Genomic DNA, 22,500 nt, shown 5'->3' with positions numbered 1-22,500 from the left:
TAATGCTTCCTGAGTTATGTAATTAGCTATCTTAATAAAACATAACTGTTGCAAGTTCACGCCTGCCAGACTAATCTCACCGAAAAGTTTCAGACGTCTCCTTTCTCCTGGCATACAGTACAGTACCCCTTTTTACAGCTGGCAGGCCTGAATAAATATCACGTGATAACAACAGACCCACGAATTCATGTTCTACAATGTCAAGGGCAGGGGATACCACACGATGCATGCTGGTGTTAAAACATATGCTAGTATCAAAATTCATGTTGAAATATGTAAATGTAGGTCTAAGTTCGTTAGCGTTTCTTCAAATAATTTAGTTGTAATTTAGATATGATTAACGCTTGTGCTTAAGATACTTTACAAATTATGTTTTGAGATTTTAACTGACAAAAGACAAACATAAATGTGCTGACAGTAATATTAATTTCAATATATTTTATGAAACATAGTGACAATCATAATACGACCCGTAAATTCTTTAAGAGGTGGACTCCTATTTCCACATTGTCACCATGATGTCGAATATTACCTATGCAACGGCGAGAAAGCACAATTGCAATGTTTAATGACTGGGAGCAAAAGGACGCAGAGAATGATAAAGAAATGAAAATAAAATACTGAACAAGACAAGACGAACAACTCATAACGCTAAATCAAATTCAATACTTCAGCACTCACAACAACTTCAGTTCCTGTCACAACTACTACAGCGGCGACCACGACTTCAGCTCCTCAGACAAGTACTACTCAGGCTACCACAACCACTACAGAACCTCAAACGACTACTGCTTCGGCTACCACAACCACTTCAGAACCTCAAACGACTACTGCTTCGGCTACCACAACCACTTCAGAACCTCAGACGACTACTGCTTCGGCTACCACAACCACTTCAGAACCTCAGACGACTACTGCTTCGGCTACCACAACCACGTCAGAACCTCAGACGACTACTACTTCAGGTACCACAACCACTTCAGAACCTCAGACGACTACTACTTCAGGTACCACAACCACGTCAGAACCTCAGACGACTACTGCTTCGGCTACCACAACCACGTCAGAACCTCAGACGACTACTGCTTCGGCTACCACAACCACTTCAGAACCTCAGACGACTACTGCTTCGGCTACCACAACCACGTCAGAACCTCAGACGACTACTGCTTCGGCTACCACAACCACGTCAGAACCTCAAACGACTACTGCTTCGGCTACCACAACCACGTCAGAACCTCAGACGACTACTACTTCAGGTACCACAACCACGTCAGAACCTCAGACGACTACTGCTTCGGCTACCACAACCACGTCAGAACCTCAGACGACTACTGCTTCGGCTACCACAACCACTTCAGAACCTCAAACGACTACTGCTTCGGCTACCACAACCACTTCAGAACCTCAAACGACTACTGCTTCGGCTACCACGACCACGTCAGAACCTCAGACGACTACTGCTTCGGCTACCACGACCACGTCAGAACCTCAGACGACTACTGCTTCGGCTACCACAACCACGTCAGAACCTCAAACAACTACTGCTTCGGCAACCACAACCACGTCAGAACCTCAGACGACTACTACTTCGGCCACCACAACTACTTCAGAACCTCAGACGACTACTGCTTCGGCTACCACAACCACGTCAGAACCTCAAACGACTACTGCTTCGGCTACCACAACCACGTCAGAACCTCAAACGACTACTGCTTCGGCTACCACAACCACGTCAGAACCTCAGACGACTACTACTTCGGCCACCTCAACTACTTCAGAACCTCAGACGACTACTACTTCGGCTACCACAACCACGTCAGAACCTCAATCGACTACTGCTTCGGCTACCACGACCTCAGAACCTCAAACGACTACTGCTTCGGCTACCACAACCACTTCAGAACCTCAAACGACTACTACTTCAGGTACCACAACCACGTCAGAACCTCAATCGACTACTACTTCAGGTACCACAACCACGTCAGAACCTCAAACGACTACTGCTTCAGGTACCACAACCACGTCAGAACCTCAAACGACTACTGCTTCGGCTACCACGACCACGTCAGAACCTCAAACGACTACTGCTTCGGCTACAGAACTGCTATCCACTACAGGTTTGTATCAGATTCTCTTCGATTTTTTTTCTGGTGTTTTAACACGTTTCATTAAAATTCTGAGGAGGAAATGTCTTCCTTATATAGGAACAGATTTATTTCCCCTGTAATTGCATAGAACTCTCATCATTTATTACTAGTGAAATAGTATTAAATGCTGAGGTTTTGGCCTAACATTCATACTACAGCTGTGGTCATTAATATTCCAGTGTATCTAACTTCTGACCTGAAGTACTGTGCAACAAATCAAACATGTGCACAAGAATACAATACAGTCATTACAAAAAAATCTATATTGTGAAGGACAATGTAGGTTCTAATTACGCTGAAATATACATCACAAACAAGTACAGAAAATTTAATTCGCCTAATATTCAACAGCAGTTCTGCCTTCTGCCACCAACACGACTCGAGCCTCATTAGCACACTGTAATACAGCTACCACTACCGATTCACTTCTAGTGCAATTTATAATTTCAGCCACAACTACAACGTCAGCCACACCTACAAGCACTATACACACCACAGCGACTTTGGCTTCACAGGCAACAACTACTGCTTCAGCTGCCACTACGACTTCGGCTATGGAAACAAGTAATATTCCAACTATGACTATGAGTTCAGATTCTGTGACAAGTACTACTTTAGTTACCACGACCACTTCAGTAACTCAAACAAGTACAGCTTCAGCTACAACCACTTCACAATCTCAAACAAGTACTACTTTAACACCTCAAACAAGTACTACTTCAGGAACCATAACCACTTCAAAACCTCTAAGAAGTACAACTTCAGGTTCTACCAGTTCAGAACCTCAAAAAAGTATGGCTTCAACTTCAACCAGTTCAGAACCTAAAACAATTACAGCTTTAGCTTCTACCACTTCAGAACCTCAAACAAGTATTACTTCAGGTTCTTCAACCGCTTCAGAACCTCAGACAAGAACTACTTCAGCTACCACAACCACTTCAGAACCTAAAACAACTACGACTTCCGGTTCTGCCACTTCAGAACCTCAAACAAGTAATACTTCTATTTCCGCAACCACTTCAAAACTTCAAACAACTACTACGTTAGGTACTACAACCATTTCAGAACCTCAAACAAGTACTACTTCAGCAATCATAATCACTACAGAACCTCAAACAATTACGACTTCAGCTTCTACCACTTCAGAACCTAAAACAAGTACGACTTCAGTTAACACAACCACTTCGGAACCTCAAACAATTACTACTTCAGCTTCCACAACCACTTCAGAACCTCAACCAAGTACGATGTCAGCTTCTACCACCTCAGAACCTCAAACAAGTACTACTTCAGTCACAGTAACCGCTTCAGAACCTCAAATAACTACGACTTCAGCATCTACCACTCCAGAATCTCAAGCAAGTACGACTTCAGAACCTGAAACAAGTACTACTGCAGAACCTCAAACAAGTACTACTTCAGCTACCATAACCACTCCAGAATCTCAAGCAAGTACGACTTCAGAACCTGAAACAAGTACTACTTCAGCTACAGGAATCACTTCAGAACCTCAAACAAGCACTAGTTCAGGTACCACAACCACTTTGGAGCCTCAAACAAGTACTGTTTCAGGTATCACAACCACGTCAGAACCTCAAACAAGTACCATTTCTGCTACCACAACCACTTCAGGTTCTACCACTTCTGAACCTGAAACAAGCCCTGATTCAGGTACCACAACCACTTCAGAACCTCAACCAAGTACTAATACAGCTTCTACAATAAATTCAGAGCCTCAAATAAGTACTGTTTCAGGTATCACAACCACGTCAGAACCTCAGACAAGTACCATTTCAGCTACCACTACAGAACCTCAAACAAGTACTACTTCAGATACTACAACCACTTATGAACATCAAATAAGTATTACTTCAGGTACCACAACCACTTCAGATTCTGAGACAAGTATTATTTCAGCTACCACAACCACATCAGAATCTCAAACAAGTACAACTTCAGGTTCTACCACTTCTGAACCTCAAACAAGCACTACTTCAATTTCCGCAACCACTTCAAAACTTCAAACAACTACTACAACAACCACTTCAGAACCTCAAACAAGTACTACTTCAGCAATCATAATCACTACAGAACCTCAAACAATTACGACCTCAGCTTCTACTACTTCAGAACCTAAAACAAGTACTACATCAGTTACCACAACCACTTCAGAACCTCAAACAAGTACGATGTCAGCTTCTACCATCTCAGAACCTCAAACAAGTACTACTTCAGCTTCCACAACCACTTCAGAACCTCAAACAATTACTACTTCAGCTTTTACAACCACTTCAGAACCTCAACCAAGTACGATATCAGCTTCTACCATCTCAGAACCTCAAACTACTTCAGCTCTCACAACCACTTCAGAACCTCAAACAAGTAAGACCTCTTCAGAACCTCAAACAAGTACTACTTCAGCTACAGAAACCACTTCAGAATCTCAAACAAGTACTACTTCAGGTACCACAACCACTTTGGAGCATCAAACAAGTACTACCTCAGCTTTCACAATCAATTCAGAGCCTCAAACAAGTACTGTTTCAGGGATCACAACCACGTCAGAACCTCAAACAAGTACCACTTCAGCTACCACAACCAATACAGAACCTCAAACAAATACTACTTCAGATACTACAACCACTTATGAACATCAAACAAGTATTACTTTAGGCACCACAACCACTTCAGACCCTGAGACAAGTACTACTTCAGCTACCACAACCACTTCAGGTTTTACCACTTCTGAACCTCAAACAAGCCCTGCTTCAGGTACCACAACCACTTCAGAACCTCAAACAAGTACCACTATAGCTACCACAAAAACTTCAGAACCTCGGACAAGAACTACTTCAAGTACCACAATCACTTCAGAAACTACTTCAGCTACCACCTCTCCAGAACCTCAAATGAGTACTACTACAGGTATCACAACCACTTCAGAATCACAAACAAGTAGTACTTTGGGTGTTACAACCACTTCAGAACCTCAAACAAATACTACTTCAGATACTTCAATCATTTATGAACCTCAAACAAGTACTACTTCAGCTACCACAACCACTTCAAAACCACAAATAAGTACTGCTTTAACTACCACAACTACTTCAGACCCTCAAAAAAGTACTTCTCCCGCTTCACCAACCACATCAGAACCTCAAACAAAAACTGCTTCAGCTAGCACAACCTCTTCAGAACCTCAAATAAGTACTATTTCAGCTACCGCAACCTCTTTAGAACCCCAAACAAGTACTACTTCAGCTACCGCAACCTCTTCAGTACCTCAAACAAGTACTACTTTACTTCCCACAACCACTAAGGAAGCTCAGACAAGTACTACTTCAGGTACTATAACCACTTCAGAACCTCGAATAAGTACTACTTCTGCTCCCACAACCACTTATGAACCTCAAATAAGTACTACTCTAGGTTCCACAACCACTTCAAAACCTCAAGCAAGTACTACCGCAAGTTCTACAATCATTTCAGAAACTGAAACAAGTCTTCCTTCAGTTACCACAACCACTTATGAACCCCAAACAAGTTCTACTTTAGCTACCACAACCACTACAGAGCCTCAAACAAATACCGATTCAAGTTCCACAACCATTTATAAACCTCAGACGAGTACTACTTCAATTACCACAACCACTTCAGAACTTCAAACAGGTACTAATTCAATCACCACGAACACTTTAGAATTTCTAACAAGTACCGCTTCAGCTACCACAACGTCAGAGCTTATAACAAGTACTACTTTAGCTATTCTGTCCATTTCAGGTTCCACAACGACTTTATCTTCTCAGACAACCACTGATTCAGCCACAACTACAACTCTTGAAACAAGTACTAATTATGTTACAAGTACGACTACAGAAATAAGTACGACCACTTCAGCTCCTCAAACAAGTACTACTTCGGCAATGACAATGACTTCAGAACCTCAAACAAGTACCACTTCAGGTTCAACTACGACTTCAGAACCTCAGACAAGTACTACTTCAGCTTCAATTACAACTTCAGAATCTCAAACAACTACTACTTCAGGTACTACAACCACTTCAGTACCACAAACAAGTACTACTTCAGGTTCAACTACAACTTTAGAACTTCAAACAAGTACCACTTTAGGTACTACAACCACTTCAGTACCTCAGACAAGTACTACTTCAGGTTCAATTACGACTTCAGAACCTCAGACAAGTACTACTTTAATTCCAACAACCACTTCAGAACCTCAAACAAGCACTACTTTTGGTTCTACTACGACTTCAGAACTTCAGACAAGTACTACCTCAGTTACTACAACCACTTTAGAACCTCAGACAAGTATTACAACCACTTTAGAGCCTCAAACAAGTACTACTTCTGCTTCTACAACAATTTCAGAACCTCCGACAAGTAGTAGACCAGGTTCAACTACGACTTCAGAACCTCAAACAAGTACTACTTCAGCTATCACAACCACTTTAGAAGCTCAGACAAGTACTACTCCAGGTTCAACTACGACTTCAGAACCTCAAACAAGTACTACTTCAGCTATCACAACCACTTTAGAAGCTCAGACAAGTACTACTCCAGGTTCAACTACGACTTCAGAACCTCAAACAAGTACTACTTCAGCTTCCACAACCATGTCAGAACCTCAGACAAGTACTACTTCAGGTATCACAACCACGTCAGAACCTCAAACAAGTACTACTTCAGGTACTACAACCACAACGGAACCACCAACAAGCACTACTTCAGCTACCACAACCACGTCAGAACCACAAACAAGTACTGCTTCAGGTACTACAACCACTTCAGAACCTCAAGCAAGTACTACTTCAGGTACCACAACCACTTCAGAACCTCAAACAAGTACTACTTCAGCTATCACAACCGCTTTAGAACCTCAGACAAGTACTACTTCTGGTTCAACTACGACTTCAGAACCTCAAACAAGTACTACTTCAGCTTCCACAACCATTTCAGAACCTCAGACAAAAACTACTTCTGGTACTACAACAACTTATGAACCTCAGACAAGTACTACTTCAGGTGTCACAACCACGTCAGAACCTCAAACAAGTACTACTTCAGGTACTACAACCACATCAGAACCACAAACAAGCACTACTTCAGCTACCACAACCACGTCCGAACCACAAACAAGTATTGCTTCAGGTACCACAACCACTTCAGAACCTCAAACAAGTACTACTTCAGGTACTACAACCACTTCAGAACCTCAAACAAGTACTACCTCAGCTACTACAACCACTTCAGAAGCACAAACAAGTACTACTTTAGGCTCAACTTTAGAACTTCAAACAAGTACCACTTCAGGTACTACAACCACTTCAATATCACAGACAAGTACTACTTCAGGTTCAATTACGACTTCAGAACCTCAGACAGGTACTACTTCTGGTTCTACTACGACTTCAGAACCTCAAACAAGTACTACTTTAATTCCAACAACCACTTCAGAACCTCAAACAAGCACTGCTTTTGGTTCTACTACGACTTCAGAACTTCAGACAAGTACTATCTCAGTTACTACAACCACTTTAGAACCTCAGACAAGTACTACTTCGGGTTCAATTACGACCTCAGAACACAAAACAAGTGTTACTTCAGGTTCAACTACGACGTCAGAACCTCAAACAAGTACTACTTCAGGTCCAACAATCACTTCAGAACCTCAAACAAGTACTTCTTCGGGTTCAACTACTAATTCGATTACTACAACCACTTCAGAACCTCAAACAAGCACTACTTTGGCTTCCACAATCACTTCAGAACCTCAAAGCAGTACTACCCCAAGTTCAACTACGACCTCAGAACCTCAGACAAGTATTACAACCACTTTAGAGCCTCAAACAAGCACTACTTATGCTTCTACTTTTGGTTCAACCACGACTTCAGAACTTCAGACAAGTACTACTTCGGGTTCAACTACGACCTCAGAACACCAAACAAGTATTGCTTCAGGTTCAACTACGACGTCAGAACCCCAAACAAGTACTACTTCAGGTCCAACAACCACTTCAGAACCTCAAACAAGTATTACTTCGGGTTCAACTACTAATTCGGTTACTACAACCACTTCAGAACCTCAAACAAGTACTATTTTGGCTTCCACAACCACTTCAGAACCTACGACAAGTAGTAGACCAGGTTCAACTACGACTTCAGAACCCCAGACAAGTACTGCAACCACTTTAGAGCCTCAAACAAGTACTACTTCTGCTTCTACAACAACTTCAGAACCTCCGACAAGTAGTAGACCAGGTTCAACTACGACTTCAGAACCTCAAACAAATACTGCTTCAGCTACTACAACCACTCCAGAACCTCAAACAAGTACTACTTCAGCTATCACAACCACTTTAGAACCTCAGACAAGTACTACTCCAGGTTCAACTACGACTTCAGAACCTCAAACAAGTACTACTTCAGGTATCACAACCACGTCAGAACCTCAAACAAGTACTACTTCAGGTACTACAACCACATCAGAGCCACAAACAAGCACTACTTCAGCTACCACAACCACGTCAGAACCACAAACAAGTACTACTTCAGGTACTACAACCACTTCAGAACTTCAACAAAGTACAACTTCAGGTACTACAACCACTTCAGAACCTCAAACAAGTACTAGTTTAACTACTAAAACCACTTCAGAAGCACAAACAAGTACTACTTCAGGTTCTACAACCACTTCTGAACCTCAAATAAGTACTACCTCAGCTACTAAAACCACTTCAGAACCTCAGACAAGTATTACTTCAGGTACTACAACTACTTTAGAACCTCAGATAAGTACTACAGATACTACAACAATTTCAATACCCCAGGCAAGTACTACTTCAGCTACTACAACCACTTCAGAACCTCAGACAAGTACTACATCAGGATCCACAACCACTTCAGAATCTCAAACAAGCACTACTTCAGGTTCCACAACCACTTCAGAGCCTCAGACAAGTACTACTTCAGCTTCTTCAACCATTTCAGTACCTCAGACAAGTAGAACTGTAGGTACTACAACCACTTCAGAACCTCAAACAAGTACTACTTCTGGTACCACAGCCACTCCAGAACGTCAAACAAGTACTACTCCAGGTTCTACAACCACTTCAGAACCTGAAACAAGTACAACTCCAGGTACTACAACCACTTCAGAACCTGAAACAAGTACTACTTCTGGTACCACAGCCACTCCAGAAAGTCAAACAAGTACTACTTCAGGCACTACACCCACTTCAGAACCTCAAACAACTACTACTTCTAGTACCACAGCCACTTCAGAACCTCAAACAATTACTACTTCAGTTACTACAACCACTTCAGAAGCACAAACAAGTACTTCTTCAGGTAGTACAACCACTTCAGAACCTCAAACAAGTACTCCTTCAAGTACTACAACCACTTCAGAAGCACAAACAAGTACTTCTTCAGGTAGTACAACCACTTCAGAACCTCAAACAAGTACTCCTTCAAGTACTACAACCACTTCAGAAACTCAGATAATTACTACTGGTATTACAACCACTTCAGAACCCCAGACAAGTACTACTTCAGCTACTGCAACCACTTCAGAACCTCAGACAAGTACTTCAGGTTCCACAACCACTTCAGATCGTCAAACAAGTACTACTTCAGGTACTACAACCACTTCAGAACCTCAAACAACTACTACTTCTGGTACCACAGCCACTTCAGAACATCAAATAAATACTACTTCAGATACTACAACCACTTCAGAGTCTCAGACAAGCACTACTTTAGGATCTACCACCACTTCAGAATCTCAAACTAGAACTACTTCAGGTACTACAACCACTTTAGAACCTCAGACAAGTACTACAGGTACTACAACCACTTCAGAACCCCAGACAAGTACTACTTCAGTTACTACAACCACTTCAGAATCTCAGACAAGCACTACTTTAGGATCTACCACCACTTCAGAATCTCAAACTAGAACTACTTCAGGTACTACAACCACTTTAGAACCTCAGACAAGTACTACAGGTACTCCAACCACTTCAGAACCCCAGACAAGTACTACTTCAGCTACTGCAACCACTTTAGAACCTCAGACAAGTACTTCAGGTTTCACAACCACTTCAGAATCTCAAACAAGCAGTACTTCAGGTTCCACAACCACTTCAGATCGTCAAACAAGTACTACTTCAGGTACTACAACCACTTCAGAACCTCAAACAACTACTACTTCTGGTACCACAGCCACTTCAGAACGTCAAACAAGTACTACTTCAGATACTACAACCACTTCAGAGTCTCAGACAAGCACTACTTTAGGATTTACCACTTCAGAACCTCAAACAAGTACTACTTCAGCTACTACAACCACTTCAGAAGCACAAACAAGTACTACTCCAGGTATTACAACTACTTCAGAACCTCAAACAAGTACAACTCCAGGTACTACAACCACTTCAGAACCTCAAACAAGTACTACTCCAGGTATTACAACTACTTCAGAACCTCAAACAAGTACAACTCCAGGTACTACAACCACTTCAGAACCTCAAACAAGTACTACTTCTGGTACCATAGCCACTTTAGAACCTCAAACAAGTACTACTTCTGGTACCATAGCCACTTTAGAACCTCAAACAAGTACTACTTTAGATTCCACAACCACTTATGAACCTCAAACAAGTACTACTCCAGTTACCATAACCTCCTCAGAACCTCAAAGAAGCACTACTTTAGCTACTACAACCACTTCAGAATCTCAGACAAGCACTACTTCAGGATCTACCACCACTTCAGAACCTCAAACTAGAACTACTTCAGGTACTACAACCACTTTAGAACCTCAAACAACTACTACTTCTGGTACCACAGCCACTTCAGAACGTCAAACAAGTACTACTTCAACTACTACAGCCACTTCAGAGTCTCAGACAAGCACTACTTTAGGATCTACCACCACTTCAGAACCTCAAATAAGTACTACTTCAGCTACTACAACCACTTTAGAAGCACAAATAAGTACAACTCCAGGTACTACAACCACTTTAGAACCTCAAACAAGTACTACTTCTGGTACCATAGCCACTTTAGAATCTCAAACAAGTATTACTTTAGATTCCACAACCACTTATGAACCTCAAACAAGTACTACTCCAGTTACCACAACCTCCTCAGAACCTCAAAGCACTACTTTAGCTACTACAACCACTTCAGAAACTCAAACAAGCACTACTTCAGCTACCACAACTATATCAGAACTTCACACAAGCACAACGTCAGTTTTAAGTACAACTTCAGTTTCTCGGACAATTTCTACTTCAAGCATCATAACCACCTTAGAACCTCAAACTAGAACTACTTCAGAGCCTCAAACCAGTACCCTTTCAGCTAAAACCACAACTTTATATCCTGAAACAAGTTCAACTTCAGGTACTACAACCACTTCAGAACGTCAGACAAGCACTTTTTTAGCTATCACAAACACTGCAGATCCTCAAAGAAGTACTATTTCAACTACAATAACCACTCCAGAACCTCAAACAAGTACTAATATAGATAAAATTACAATTTCAGCTCCTCAGACAAGCTCCATTTCAGCTACCACAACCACCTCAGAACCTCAAACAAGTATTACTTCAGGTTCCACTACCACTTCAGGACCTCAAACAAGTACTTCATATTCTGGAACAACTATATTGTCCACTTTAACTACAGGATTACCACTCAGTACAGGTTTGTATCTATTAAGTCCTGAGTTGTATCATGTTTTCTCCAATGTTAACAATTTAGATAAGTCAGGTTTAGTCTTTCTTTGAAAGAGTATGAGGAGTATTTCATTAGATTCAAGAATAAGACGTTTTCCTTTGCAGCGACAAATGTATCGATTCCTGTGGAATTTAAACTGATCTTCCACCATTTAATATTATCGAAATGACATTATGTGTCATGGTTTTGTCCTTTGAGTCAAACTCGAGCCTGCGCCATTTACCTAACAAACAAAAACATACGATGTATACATAGTATTTACCTTCTACTTTATAAACATTTATATAACTTTCTTATTAATATTTACGTAAATATTTACAAAACAAAATTATGCTTTACACAACGAAAAGACTACCTGTTTATTATAAAAATATTCTCTTTAAACAAACTACACGCTATTCTGGTATTTGTTATTTAAGTAAATTAATATTATGACTTTTAAACAACTACACACACTACAATATTACGCATGACTTAGCTATTGTGATTGTCTGAAACCCTCGAGAACCATTGATAACTGACTTGAAGTACAGAACAAACAAATGAAATAATTGCAGTATAGTGCCCTAATATTTCTACATGGTAGTAACACGTATGCCTACTAAACATGCTGAAACTTACTTTAGTTACACATTATGTATGGAAAAACTAGGAGACCAGTTATCAATATCTTCTTAAGAAATTGAAGCTAATCAGATGTCTGGTAGTGGATAGCAAAAAAATAGCATTACGACTACTATCGTCTCACGAGCTATCACTAGCACCCAACAACAGAATCCATCTCCAGCCATCTGTCTCGGTAATACACTGTAATACATCTACCACTGCCACTTCACTCCCTCCTACAATTATCCTTTCAGCTACCACAACAACGTCACCCGCAACAACAATCTCCACACGTATTATACCGACATCACAAACAAGTACTACTGCAGCTACATCTACGACTTCAGCTCCTCAGACAAGTATTACGTCAACTACCGCAACCACTTTAGAGCCACAAACAAGTACTACATCACCTTCAACAACCAGTGCAGAACCGAACACAAGTACTTCATCAACAACTAATTCAGAACCTCAAACAAGTACTATTTCAGCTACTACAACCACTTCAGAGCCACAAACAAGTACTACCTCAGGTTTCACAACCACTTCAGAACCTCAACCAAGTACCACTTTAGGTTCCTCAACCACTTCAGAACCTCAAACAATCATCACTTCAGGTTCCACAACCACTTCAGAACCTCAACCAAGTACTACTTCAGGTTCCACAACCACTTCAGAACCCCAAACGAGTACCACTTCAGGTTCCACAACCACTTCAAAGCCCCAAACAAGTATTACTTCAGGTTACATAACCGCTTCACAACCCCAAACAAGTACTGCATCAGGTTCTACAACCACTTCAGAACCTGAAACAAGTACTATTTCAGCTTCCACAACCACTTCAGAACCTCAGACAAGTATTACTTCAAGTTCTACAAGAACGCCGAATCCTCAAACAAGTACTACTTTAACTTCCATAACCACCTCAGAACCTCAAACAAGTACTATTTCAGCTTTCACAACTACTACAGAACCTCAAACAAGAACTAATTCAGCTGCCACCACTTCAGAACCTCAAACAAGTACTACTTCAGCTTCTAGCACTTCAGAACCTCAAACAAGTACTGCTTCAGCTACCACAATCACTTTAGAACCCAAAACAAGTACTACCGCAGCTACCACAATCACATTAGAACCCCAAACAAGTACTACCTCAGCTACCAGAACCACGTTAAATCCTAAAACAAGCACTACTTCAGCTTCCACAACCACTTCAGAACCTGAAACAAGTACTACTTCAGTTTCTACAACCACTTCAGAACCTCAAAAAAGTACTACTTCAGCTTTTACTACCACTTCTGAACCTCAAACAAGTATTTATTCAGCTACCACAACCACTTCAGAACCTGAAACAAGTACTACTTCACCTTCCACAACCACTTCAGAACCTCAAAAAAGTACTACATCACCTTCTACAGCCACTTCAGAACCTCAAACAAGTACTACTTCAGGTTCTACAAGCACATCAGAACCTCAAACAACTACTATTTCATCTTCCATAACCACCTCAAAAGCTCAAACAACTACTATTTCAGCTTCCACAAGCACTTCACAACCTGAAACAAGTACTACTTCAACTTTTGCAACCACTTCTGAACCTCAAACAGGTATTAATATAGCTACCACAACCACTTCAGAACCTCAAACAAGAACTAGCTCAGCTACCGCAACCACCTCATATCCTCAAACAAGTATTACTTCAGTTTCCACCACTTCAGAACCCGAAACAGGTAAAACATCAGATTCTACAACCACTTCAGAACCTGAAACAAGTACTAATTCAGGTTCCACATCCACCTCAGAAGCTGAAACAAGTACATCTTCAGCTTCTACAACCACCTTAGAACCTCAAACAAGTACAACTTCAGCTACCATAACCACTGCAGAACCTCAACCAAGTGCTACTTCAGCTATTACATCCACCTCAGAACCTCAAACAAGTACTACTTCAGCTTCCGCAACCAGCTCAGATCCTCAGACAAGTACATTTTCATCTTCTATAACCACTACTAGAGATATCACAACCACCTCAAAACCTCAAACAAGTACTATTTCAGCTTTTACAACCACTTCAGAACCTCAAACAAGTACTACTTCAGGTTCTACAAGCACACCAGAACCTCAAACAACTACTATTTCAGCTTCCATAACCACTTCAAATCCTCAAACAAGTACTCTTTCAGCTTCAACAACCACTTCAGAACCTCAAAAAAGTACTACTTCAGTTTCCATCACTTTAGAACCTCAAACAAGTACCACTTCAGAATCTCAAACTAGCACTACTTCAGCTTTCACCACTTCAGAACCTCAAACAAGTACTACTTCAGCTTCCACAACCACTACAGAATCTAAAACACGTACTACTTCAATTTCTACAACCACTTCAGAACCTCGAACAAGTACTACCGCAGCTACCACAACGACCTCCAATCCTCAATCAAGTACTACTTCAGTTTCCACTACCAATTCAGAATCCGAAACAGGTACTACTTCAGCTTCTACAACCACTTCAGAACCTGAAACAAGTAGTTCAGCTTTTACAGCCACTTCTGAACCTCAAACAAGTATTAAATCAACTACCACAACCACTTCAGAACCTCAAAGAAGCACTAATTCAGGTTCCACATCCACCTCAGGACCTCAAACAAGTACTGCTTTAGCTTCCACAACCACTTCGGAATCTCAAACAACTACTACTTCAGCTTTCACGACCACTTCAGAACCTCAAACAAGTATTATATCAGTTACCACAACTACTTTAGAACCTCAAACAAATACTACTTCAGCTTCCACAATCACCTCAGAACCTCAGACAAGTACTACTTCAGCTTCCACAACCACTTCAGAACCTCAAACCACTACTACTTCAGATTTCACGACCACTTCAGAACCTCAAACAAGTACTATATCAGTTACCACAACTACTTTAGAACCTCAAACAAGTACTACTTCAGCTTCCACAACCACTTCTGAACCTCAAACAAGTACTACATCAGCTCCCACAACCACTTCAGAATCTCAAAAAGGTACTACTTCAGCATTCACAACCATTTCAGAACCTCAAAGAAGTACTACATTAGATACCACAACTCCAGAACCTCAAACAAGTACGTCTTCAACTTTGACAACCTCTTCTAAACCTCAAACAATTACTACATTATCTACCACAACCACTTCAGAATCTGAAAAAAGTACTACTTCAGCTTCTAAATCCACTTTCGAACCTCAAACAAGTACTTTTTCAGGATCCACAACCTCTTCAGAACCTCAGACAAGCACTGTTACAGCTTCCACAACCTTTTCAGAGCCTCAGAGAAGCACTACTTCAGCTATCACAACCACTTTGGAACCTCAAACTAGTACTATTTCAGGTTCCACAACCTCTTCAGAACCTCATACAAGCACTACTTCAGATTCTACAACCACCCCAGGTACTTCAACAACTTCAGAATCAAGTACTACTTCAGGTTCAACTACGACTTCAGATCCTCTAACAATTACTAATTCAGGTTCTACAACCACTTCAGAACCTCAGACAAGTATTACTTCAGGTTCTGCAACCACTTCAAAACCTCAGAGTAGCACTACTTCAGGTTCCACAACTTCAGAACCTCAAACAATTACTACTTCAGGTTCTACAACCATTTCAGAACCTCAGACAAGTACTACATCAGGTTCTACAACCACTTCCGAACCTCAGACAAGTACTACTTCAGGTTCCACAACCACTTCAGAACCTCAAACAAGTACTACTTCAGGTTCCACAACCATTTCTGAACCTCAGACAAGTACTACTTCAGATTCTACAACCCCTTCAGAACCTCAGACTTCAGGTTCTACAACCATTTCAAAACCTCAGAGTAGCACTACTTCAGGTTCCACAACTTCAGAACCTCAAACAATTACTACTTCAGGTTCTACAACCATTTCAGAACCTCAGACAAGTACTACATCAGGTTCCACAACCATTTCTGAACCTCAGACAAGTACTACTTCAGATTCTACAACCCCTTCAGAACCTCAGACTTCAGGTTCTACAACCATTTCAAAACCTCAGAGAAGCACTACTTCAGGTTCCACAACTTCAGAACCTCAAACAATTACTACAGGATCTACAACCACTTTAGAACGTCAAACAAGCACAACTTCAGGTTCTACAACCACTTCCGAACCTCAGACAAGTACTGCTTCAGGTTCTACAACCACTTCCGAACCTCAGACAAGCACTACTTCAGGTTCTACAACCATTTCTGAACCTCAGACAAGTACTACTTCAGATTTTACAACCATTTTTGAACCTCAAACAAGCACTACTTCAGGTTCTACGACCACTTTAGAACGTCTAACAAGTTCTACTTCAGGTTCTATAACCACTTCAGAACCTCAAACAAGAACTACTTCAGGTTTCACAACAACTTCAGAACCTCAGACAAGTACTACTTCAGGTTCTACAACCACTTCAGAACCTCAGACAAGTACTAGTTCAAGTATTACAACCACTTCCGAACCTCAGACAAGTACTACTTCAGGTTCCACAACTACTTCAGAACCTCAAACAAGTACTACTTCAGGTTCCACAACCATTTCTGAACCTCAGACAACTACTACTTCAGATTCTACAACTCCTTCAGAACCTCAAACTTCAGGTTCTACAACCATTTCAAAACCTCAGAGTAGCACTACTTCAGGTTCCACAACTTCAGAACCTCAAACAATTACTACAGGATCTACAACCACTTTAGAACGTCAAACAAGCACAACTTCAGGTTCTACAACCACTTCCGAACCTCAGACAAGTACTGCTTCAGGTTCTACAACCACTTCCGAACCTCAGACAAGCACTACTTCAGGTTCTACAACCATTTCTGAACCTCAGACAAGTACTACTTCAGATTTTACAACCATTTTTGAACCTCAGACAAGCACTACTTCAGGTTCTACGACCACTTTAGAACGTCTAACAAGTTCTACTTCAGGTTCTATAACCACTTCAGAACCTCAAACAAGAACTACTTCAGGTTTCACAACAACTTCAGAACCTCAGACAAGTACTACTTCAGGTTCTACAACCACTTCAGAACCTCAGACAAGTATTAGTTCAAGTATTACAACCACTTCAGAACCTCAGACAAGTACTACTTCAGGTACTACAACCATTTCTGAACCTCAAACAAGAACTACTTCAGATTTTACAACCATTTCTGAACCTCAGACAAGCACTACTTCAGGTTCTACGACCACTTTAGAACGTCTAACAAGTTCTACTTCAGGTTCTATAACCACTTCAGAATCTCAGACAGTTACTACTTTAGGTTCCACAACCACTTCAGAACCTCAGACAAGTACAACTTCAGGTTCTACAACCACTTCAGAACCTCAGATACGTACTACTTCAGCTTCCACAACCACTTCTGAACCTCAGAAAGTTACTACTTTAGGTTCCACAACCACTTCAGAACCTCAGACAAGTACAACTTCAGGTTCCACAACCACTTCAGAACCTCAGATACGTACTACTTCAGGTTCCACAGCCACTTCAGAACCTCAGATAAGCACTACGTCAGGTTCTACAACCACTTCAGCTACGACTTCAGAACCTCAGACAAGTACTACTTCAGGTACCTCAGAACCTCTTACAAGTACTAATTCAGGTACTTCAGAACCTCAAACGAGTACTGCTTCATTTACTACTACCACTTTAAAACCTAAAACAAGTACTACTTCAGGTTCCACAACCACTTCAGAACCTCAGACAAGTACTATCTCGGGTTCCTTAACCACTTCAGAACCTCAGACAAGTACTACCTCAGGTTCCACAACCACTTCAGAACCTCAGACAAGTACTACTTCAGGTTCCACAACCACTTCAGAACCTCAGACTTCAGGCTCTACAACCATTTCAAAACCTCAGAGTAGCACTACTTCAGGTTCCACAACAACTTCAGAACCTCAAACAATTATTACTTCAGGATCTACAATCACTTTAGAACGTCAAACAAGCACAACTTCAGGTTCTACAACCACTTCCGAACCTCAGACAAGCACTGCTTCAGGTTCTACAACCATTTCTGAACCTCAGACAAGTTCTATCTCAGGTTCTATAACCACTTCAAAACCTCAAACAAGAACTACTTCAAGTATTACAACCATTTCTGAACCTCAGACAGTTACTACTTTAGGTTCCACAACCACTTCAGAACCTCAGATACGTACTACTTTAGGTTCCACAACCACTTCAGAACCTCAGACAAGTACAACTTCAGGTTCCACAACCATTTCAGAACCTCAGACAAGTACAACTTCAGGTTCCATAACCACTTCTGAACCTCAGATACGTACTACTTCAGGTTCTACAACCACTACTGAACCTCAGACAGTTACTTCTTTAGGTTCCACAACCACTTCAGAACCTCAGACAAGTACAACTTCAGGTTCCACAACCACTTCAGAACCTCAGATAAGCACTACGTCAGGTTCTACAACCACTTCAGCTACGACTTCAGAACCTCAGACAAGTACTACTTCAGGTACCTCAGAACCTCTTACAAGTACTACTTCAGGTACTTCAGAACCTCAAACGAGTACTGCTTCATTTACTACTACTACTTTAGAACCTAAAACAAGTACTACTTCAGGTACTTCAGAACCTCAGACAAGTACTACCTCAGGCTCCACAACCACTTCAGAACCTCAGATACGTACTACTTTAGGTTCCACAACCACTTCAGAACCTCAGACAGTTACTACTTCAGGTTCTACAACCACTTCAGAACCTCAGACAAGTACTACTTCAGGTTCCACAACCATTTCAGAATCTCAAACAAGTACTACTTTAGATTCCACAACCCCTTCAAAAACTCAGACAAGTGTTACTTCAGGTTCCACAACCACTTCAGAACCTCAGACAAGTGCTACTTCAGGTTCCACAACCACTTCAGAACCTCAGACAAGTACTACTTCAGGTTCCACAACCACTTCTGAACCTCAGACAGTTACTACTTCAGGTTCCACAATCACTTCAGAACCTCAGACAAGTACTAGTTCAGGTTCTACAACCACTTCTGAACCTCAGACAGTTACTACTTTAGGTTCCACAACCACTTCAGAACCTCAGACAAGTGCTACTTCAGGTTCTACAACCACTTCTGAACCTCAGACAGTTACTACTTTAGGTTCCACAACCACTTCAGAACCTCAGACAAGTACTACTTCAGGTTCTACAACCACTTCTGAACCTCAGACAGTTACTACTTTAGGTTCCACAACCACTTCAGAACCTCAGACAAGTGCTACTTCAGGTTCCACAACCACTTCTGAACCTCAGACAAGTACTACTTCAGGTTCTACAACCACTTCTGAACCTCAGACAGTTACTACTTTAGGTTCCACAACCACTTCAGAACCTCAGACAAGTACTACTTCAGGTTCCACAACCACTTCAGAACCTCAGACAAGTACTAGTTCAGGTTCTACAACCACTTCTGAACCTCAGACAGTTACTACTTCAGGTTCCACAACCACTTCAGAACCTCAGACAAGTACTACTTCAGGTTCCACAACCACTTCAGAACCTCAGACAAGTACTACTTCAGGTTCTACAACCACTTCTGAACCTCAGACAGTTACTACTTTAGGTTCCACAACCACTTCAGAACCTCAGACAAGTACTACTTCAGGTTCCACAACCACTTCAGAACCTCAGACAAGTACTAGTTCAGGTTCTACAACCACTTCTGAACCTCAGACAGTTACTACTTCAGGTTCCACAACCACTTCAGAACCTCAGACAAGTACTAGTTCAGGTTCTACAACTACTTCAGAACCTCAGACAGTTACTACTCCAGGTTCCACCACTTCAGAACCTCAGACAAGTGCTACTTCAGGTTCCACAACCACTTCAGAACCTCAGACAAGTACTACTTCAGGTTCCACAACCACTTCAGAACTTCAGACAAGTACTACTTCAGGTTCCACAACCACTTCAGAACCTCAGACAAGTACTACTTCAGGTTCCACAACCACTTCAGAACCTCAGACAAGTACTAGTTCAGGTTCTACAACCACTTCTGAACCTCAGACAGTTACTACTTCAGGTTCTACAACCACTTCTGAACCTCAGACAGTTACTACTTCAGGTTCCACAACCACTTCTGAACCTCGGACAGTTATTACTTCAGGTTCTACAACCACTTCTGAACCTCAGACAAGTACTACTTCAGGTTCTACAACCACTTCTGAACCTCAGACAGTTACTACTTCAGGTTCCACAACCACTTCAGAACCTCAGACAAGTACTACTTCAGGTTCTACAACCACTTCTGAACCTCAGACAAGTACTACTTCAGGTTCCACAACCACTTCAGAACCTCTGATACGTACTACTTCAGGTTCCACAACCACTTCAGAACCTCAGATACGTACTACTTCAGGTTCCACATCCACTTCAGAACCTCAGACAGTTACTACTTCAGGTTCTACTACTTCTGAACCTCAGACAGTTACTATTTCAGGTTCCACAACCACTTCAGAACCTCAGACAAGTACTACTTCAGGTTCCACATCCACTTCAGAACCTCAGACAAGTACTACTTCAGGTTCCACAACCACTTCAGAACCTCAGACAAGTACTACTTCAGGTTCCACAACCACTTCAGAACCTCAGACAAGTACTACTTCAGGTTCCACAACCACTTCTGAACCTCAGACAAGTACTACTTCAGGTTCCACAACCACTTCAGAACCTCAGACAAGTACTACTTCAGGTTCCACATCCACTTTAGAACCTCAGACAAGTACTACTTCAGGTTCCACATCCACTTTAGAACCTCAGACAAGTACTACTTCAGGTTCCACAACCACTTCAGAACCTCAGACAAGTACTACTTCAGGTTCCACATCCACTTCAGAACCTCAGACAAGTACTACTTCAGGTTCTACAACCACTTCAGAACCTCAGACAGTTACTACTTCAGGTTCTACAACCACTTCAGAACCTCAGACAGTTACTACTTCAGGTTCTACAACCACTTCAGAACCTCAGACAGTTACTACTTCAGGTTCTACAACCACTTCAGAACCTCAGACAGTTACTACTTCAGGTTCTACAACCACTTCAGAACCTCAAACAATTACTACTTCAGGATCTACAACCACTTTAGAACGTCAAACAAGCACAACTTCAGGTTCTACAACCACTTCTGAACCTCAGACAGTTACTACTTCAGGTTCCACAACCATTTCAGAACCTCAGACAATAACTACTTTAGGTTCCACAACCACTTCAGAACCACAAATAAGAACTACTTCAGGCATTACAACCACTTCAGAACCTCAGACGAGTACTACTTTAGGTTCTGCAACCACTTCAGAACCACAAATAAGAACTACTTCAGGCATTACAACCCCTTCAGAAACTCAGACAAGTACTACTTCAGGTTCCACAACTTCAGAACTTCAAACAAGTACTACTTCAGGTACTTCAGAACCTCAGAAAAGTACTACTTCAGGTACTTCGGAACCTCAAACGAGTACTACTTCAGGTACTTCAGAACCTCAGAAAAGTACTACTTCAGGTACTTCAGAACCTCAAACGAGTACTACTTCACATTCTACAACCATTTCAAAACCTCAGACAAGTACTACTTCAGCTTCCACAACCACCTCAGAACCTCAGAGAAGTACTACTTTACGTCCCAGAACCACTTCAGAACCTCAAACTGTTACTACTTCAATTTCCACAGTCACTTCAAAACCTCAGACAAGTACTACTTTAGCTCCCACATCCACATCAGAATCTCAAACAAGTGCTACTGTAGCAACCACAACTGTTTCTGAACCTCAAACAGGTACTTCTTCACCTACCACAATCATTTTAGAGCCTCAAACGAGTACTACTTCAGCTAGCACAACGGCTTCAGAGCCTGAAACTAGTACCAATTCGGCTACTACTGCGATTACAGTTCATCAGACAAGTACCAAT

The 22,500-nt window shown here is 41.5% G+C and overlaps 1 protein-coding gene across 1 annotated transcript in view; it reads left to right on the top strand.

Moving 5' to 3' along the window:
• Nucleotides 1-22,500, top strand: part of LOC122259593 (uncharacterized) — a gene marked incomplete at its 5' end in the record, with an annotated part of 82,964 nt that overhangs the window by 47,625 nt on the left and 12,839 nt on the right. The window contains 4 exons of the mRNA XM_086540234.1: nt 675-2,120; nt 2,601-11,882; nt 12,020-12,027; nt 12,568-22,499. Of these exons, the coding sequence (XP_086396360.1) occupies nt 675-2,120; nt 2,601-11,882; nt 12,020-12,027; nt 12,568-22,499 (20,668 nt within the window). The remainder of the gene's footprint in view (nt 1-674; nt 2,121-2,600; nt 11,883-12,019; nt 12,028-12,567; nt 22,500) is intronic.

The sequence above is a fragment of the Penaeus japonicus genome, unplaced genomic scaffold (genome assembly GCF_977035675.1).
Source record: "Penaeus japonicus unplaced genomic scaffold, GWHDUDI00000001_assembly GWHDUDI00000009, whole genome shotgun sequence".
Lineage (NCBI taxonomy): Eukaryota > Metazoa > Arthropoda > Malacostraca > Decapoda > Penaeidae > Penaeus > Penaeus japonicus.
Note: the sequence above shows the minus strand (reverse complement) of the source record. Positions and strands in the feature narration are given on the sequence as shown.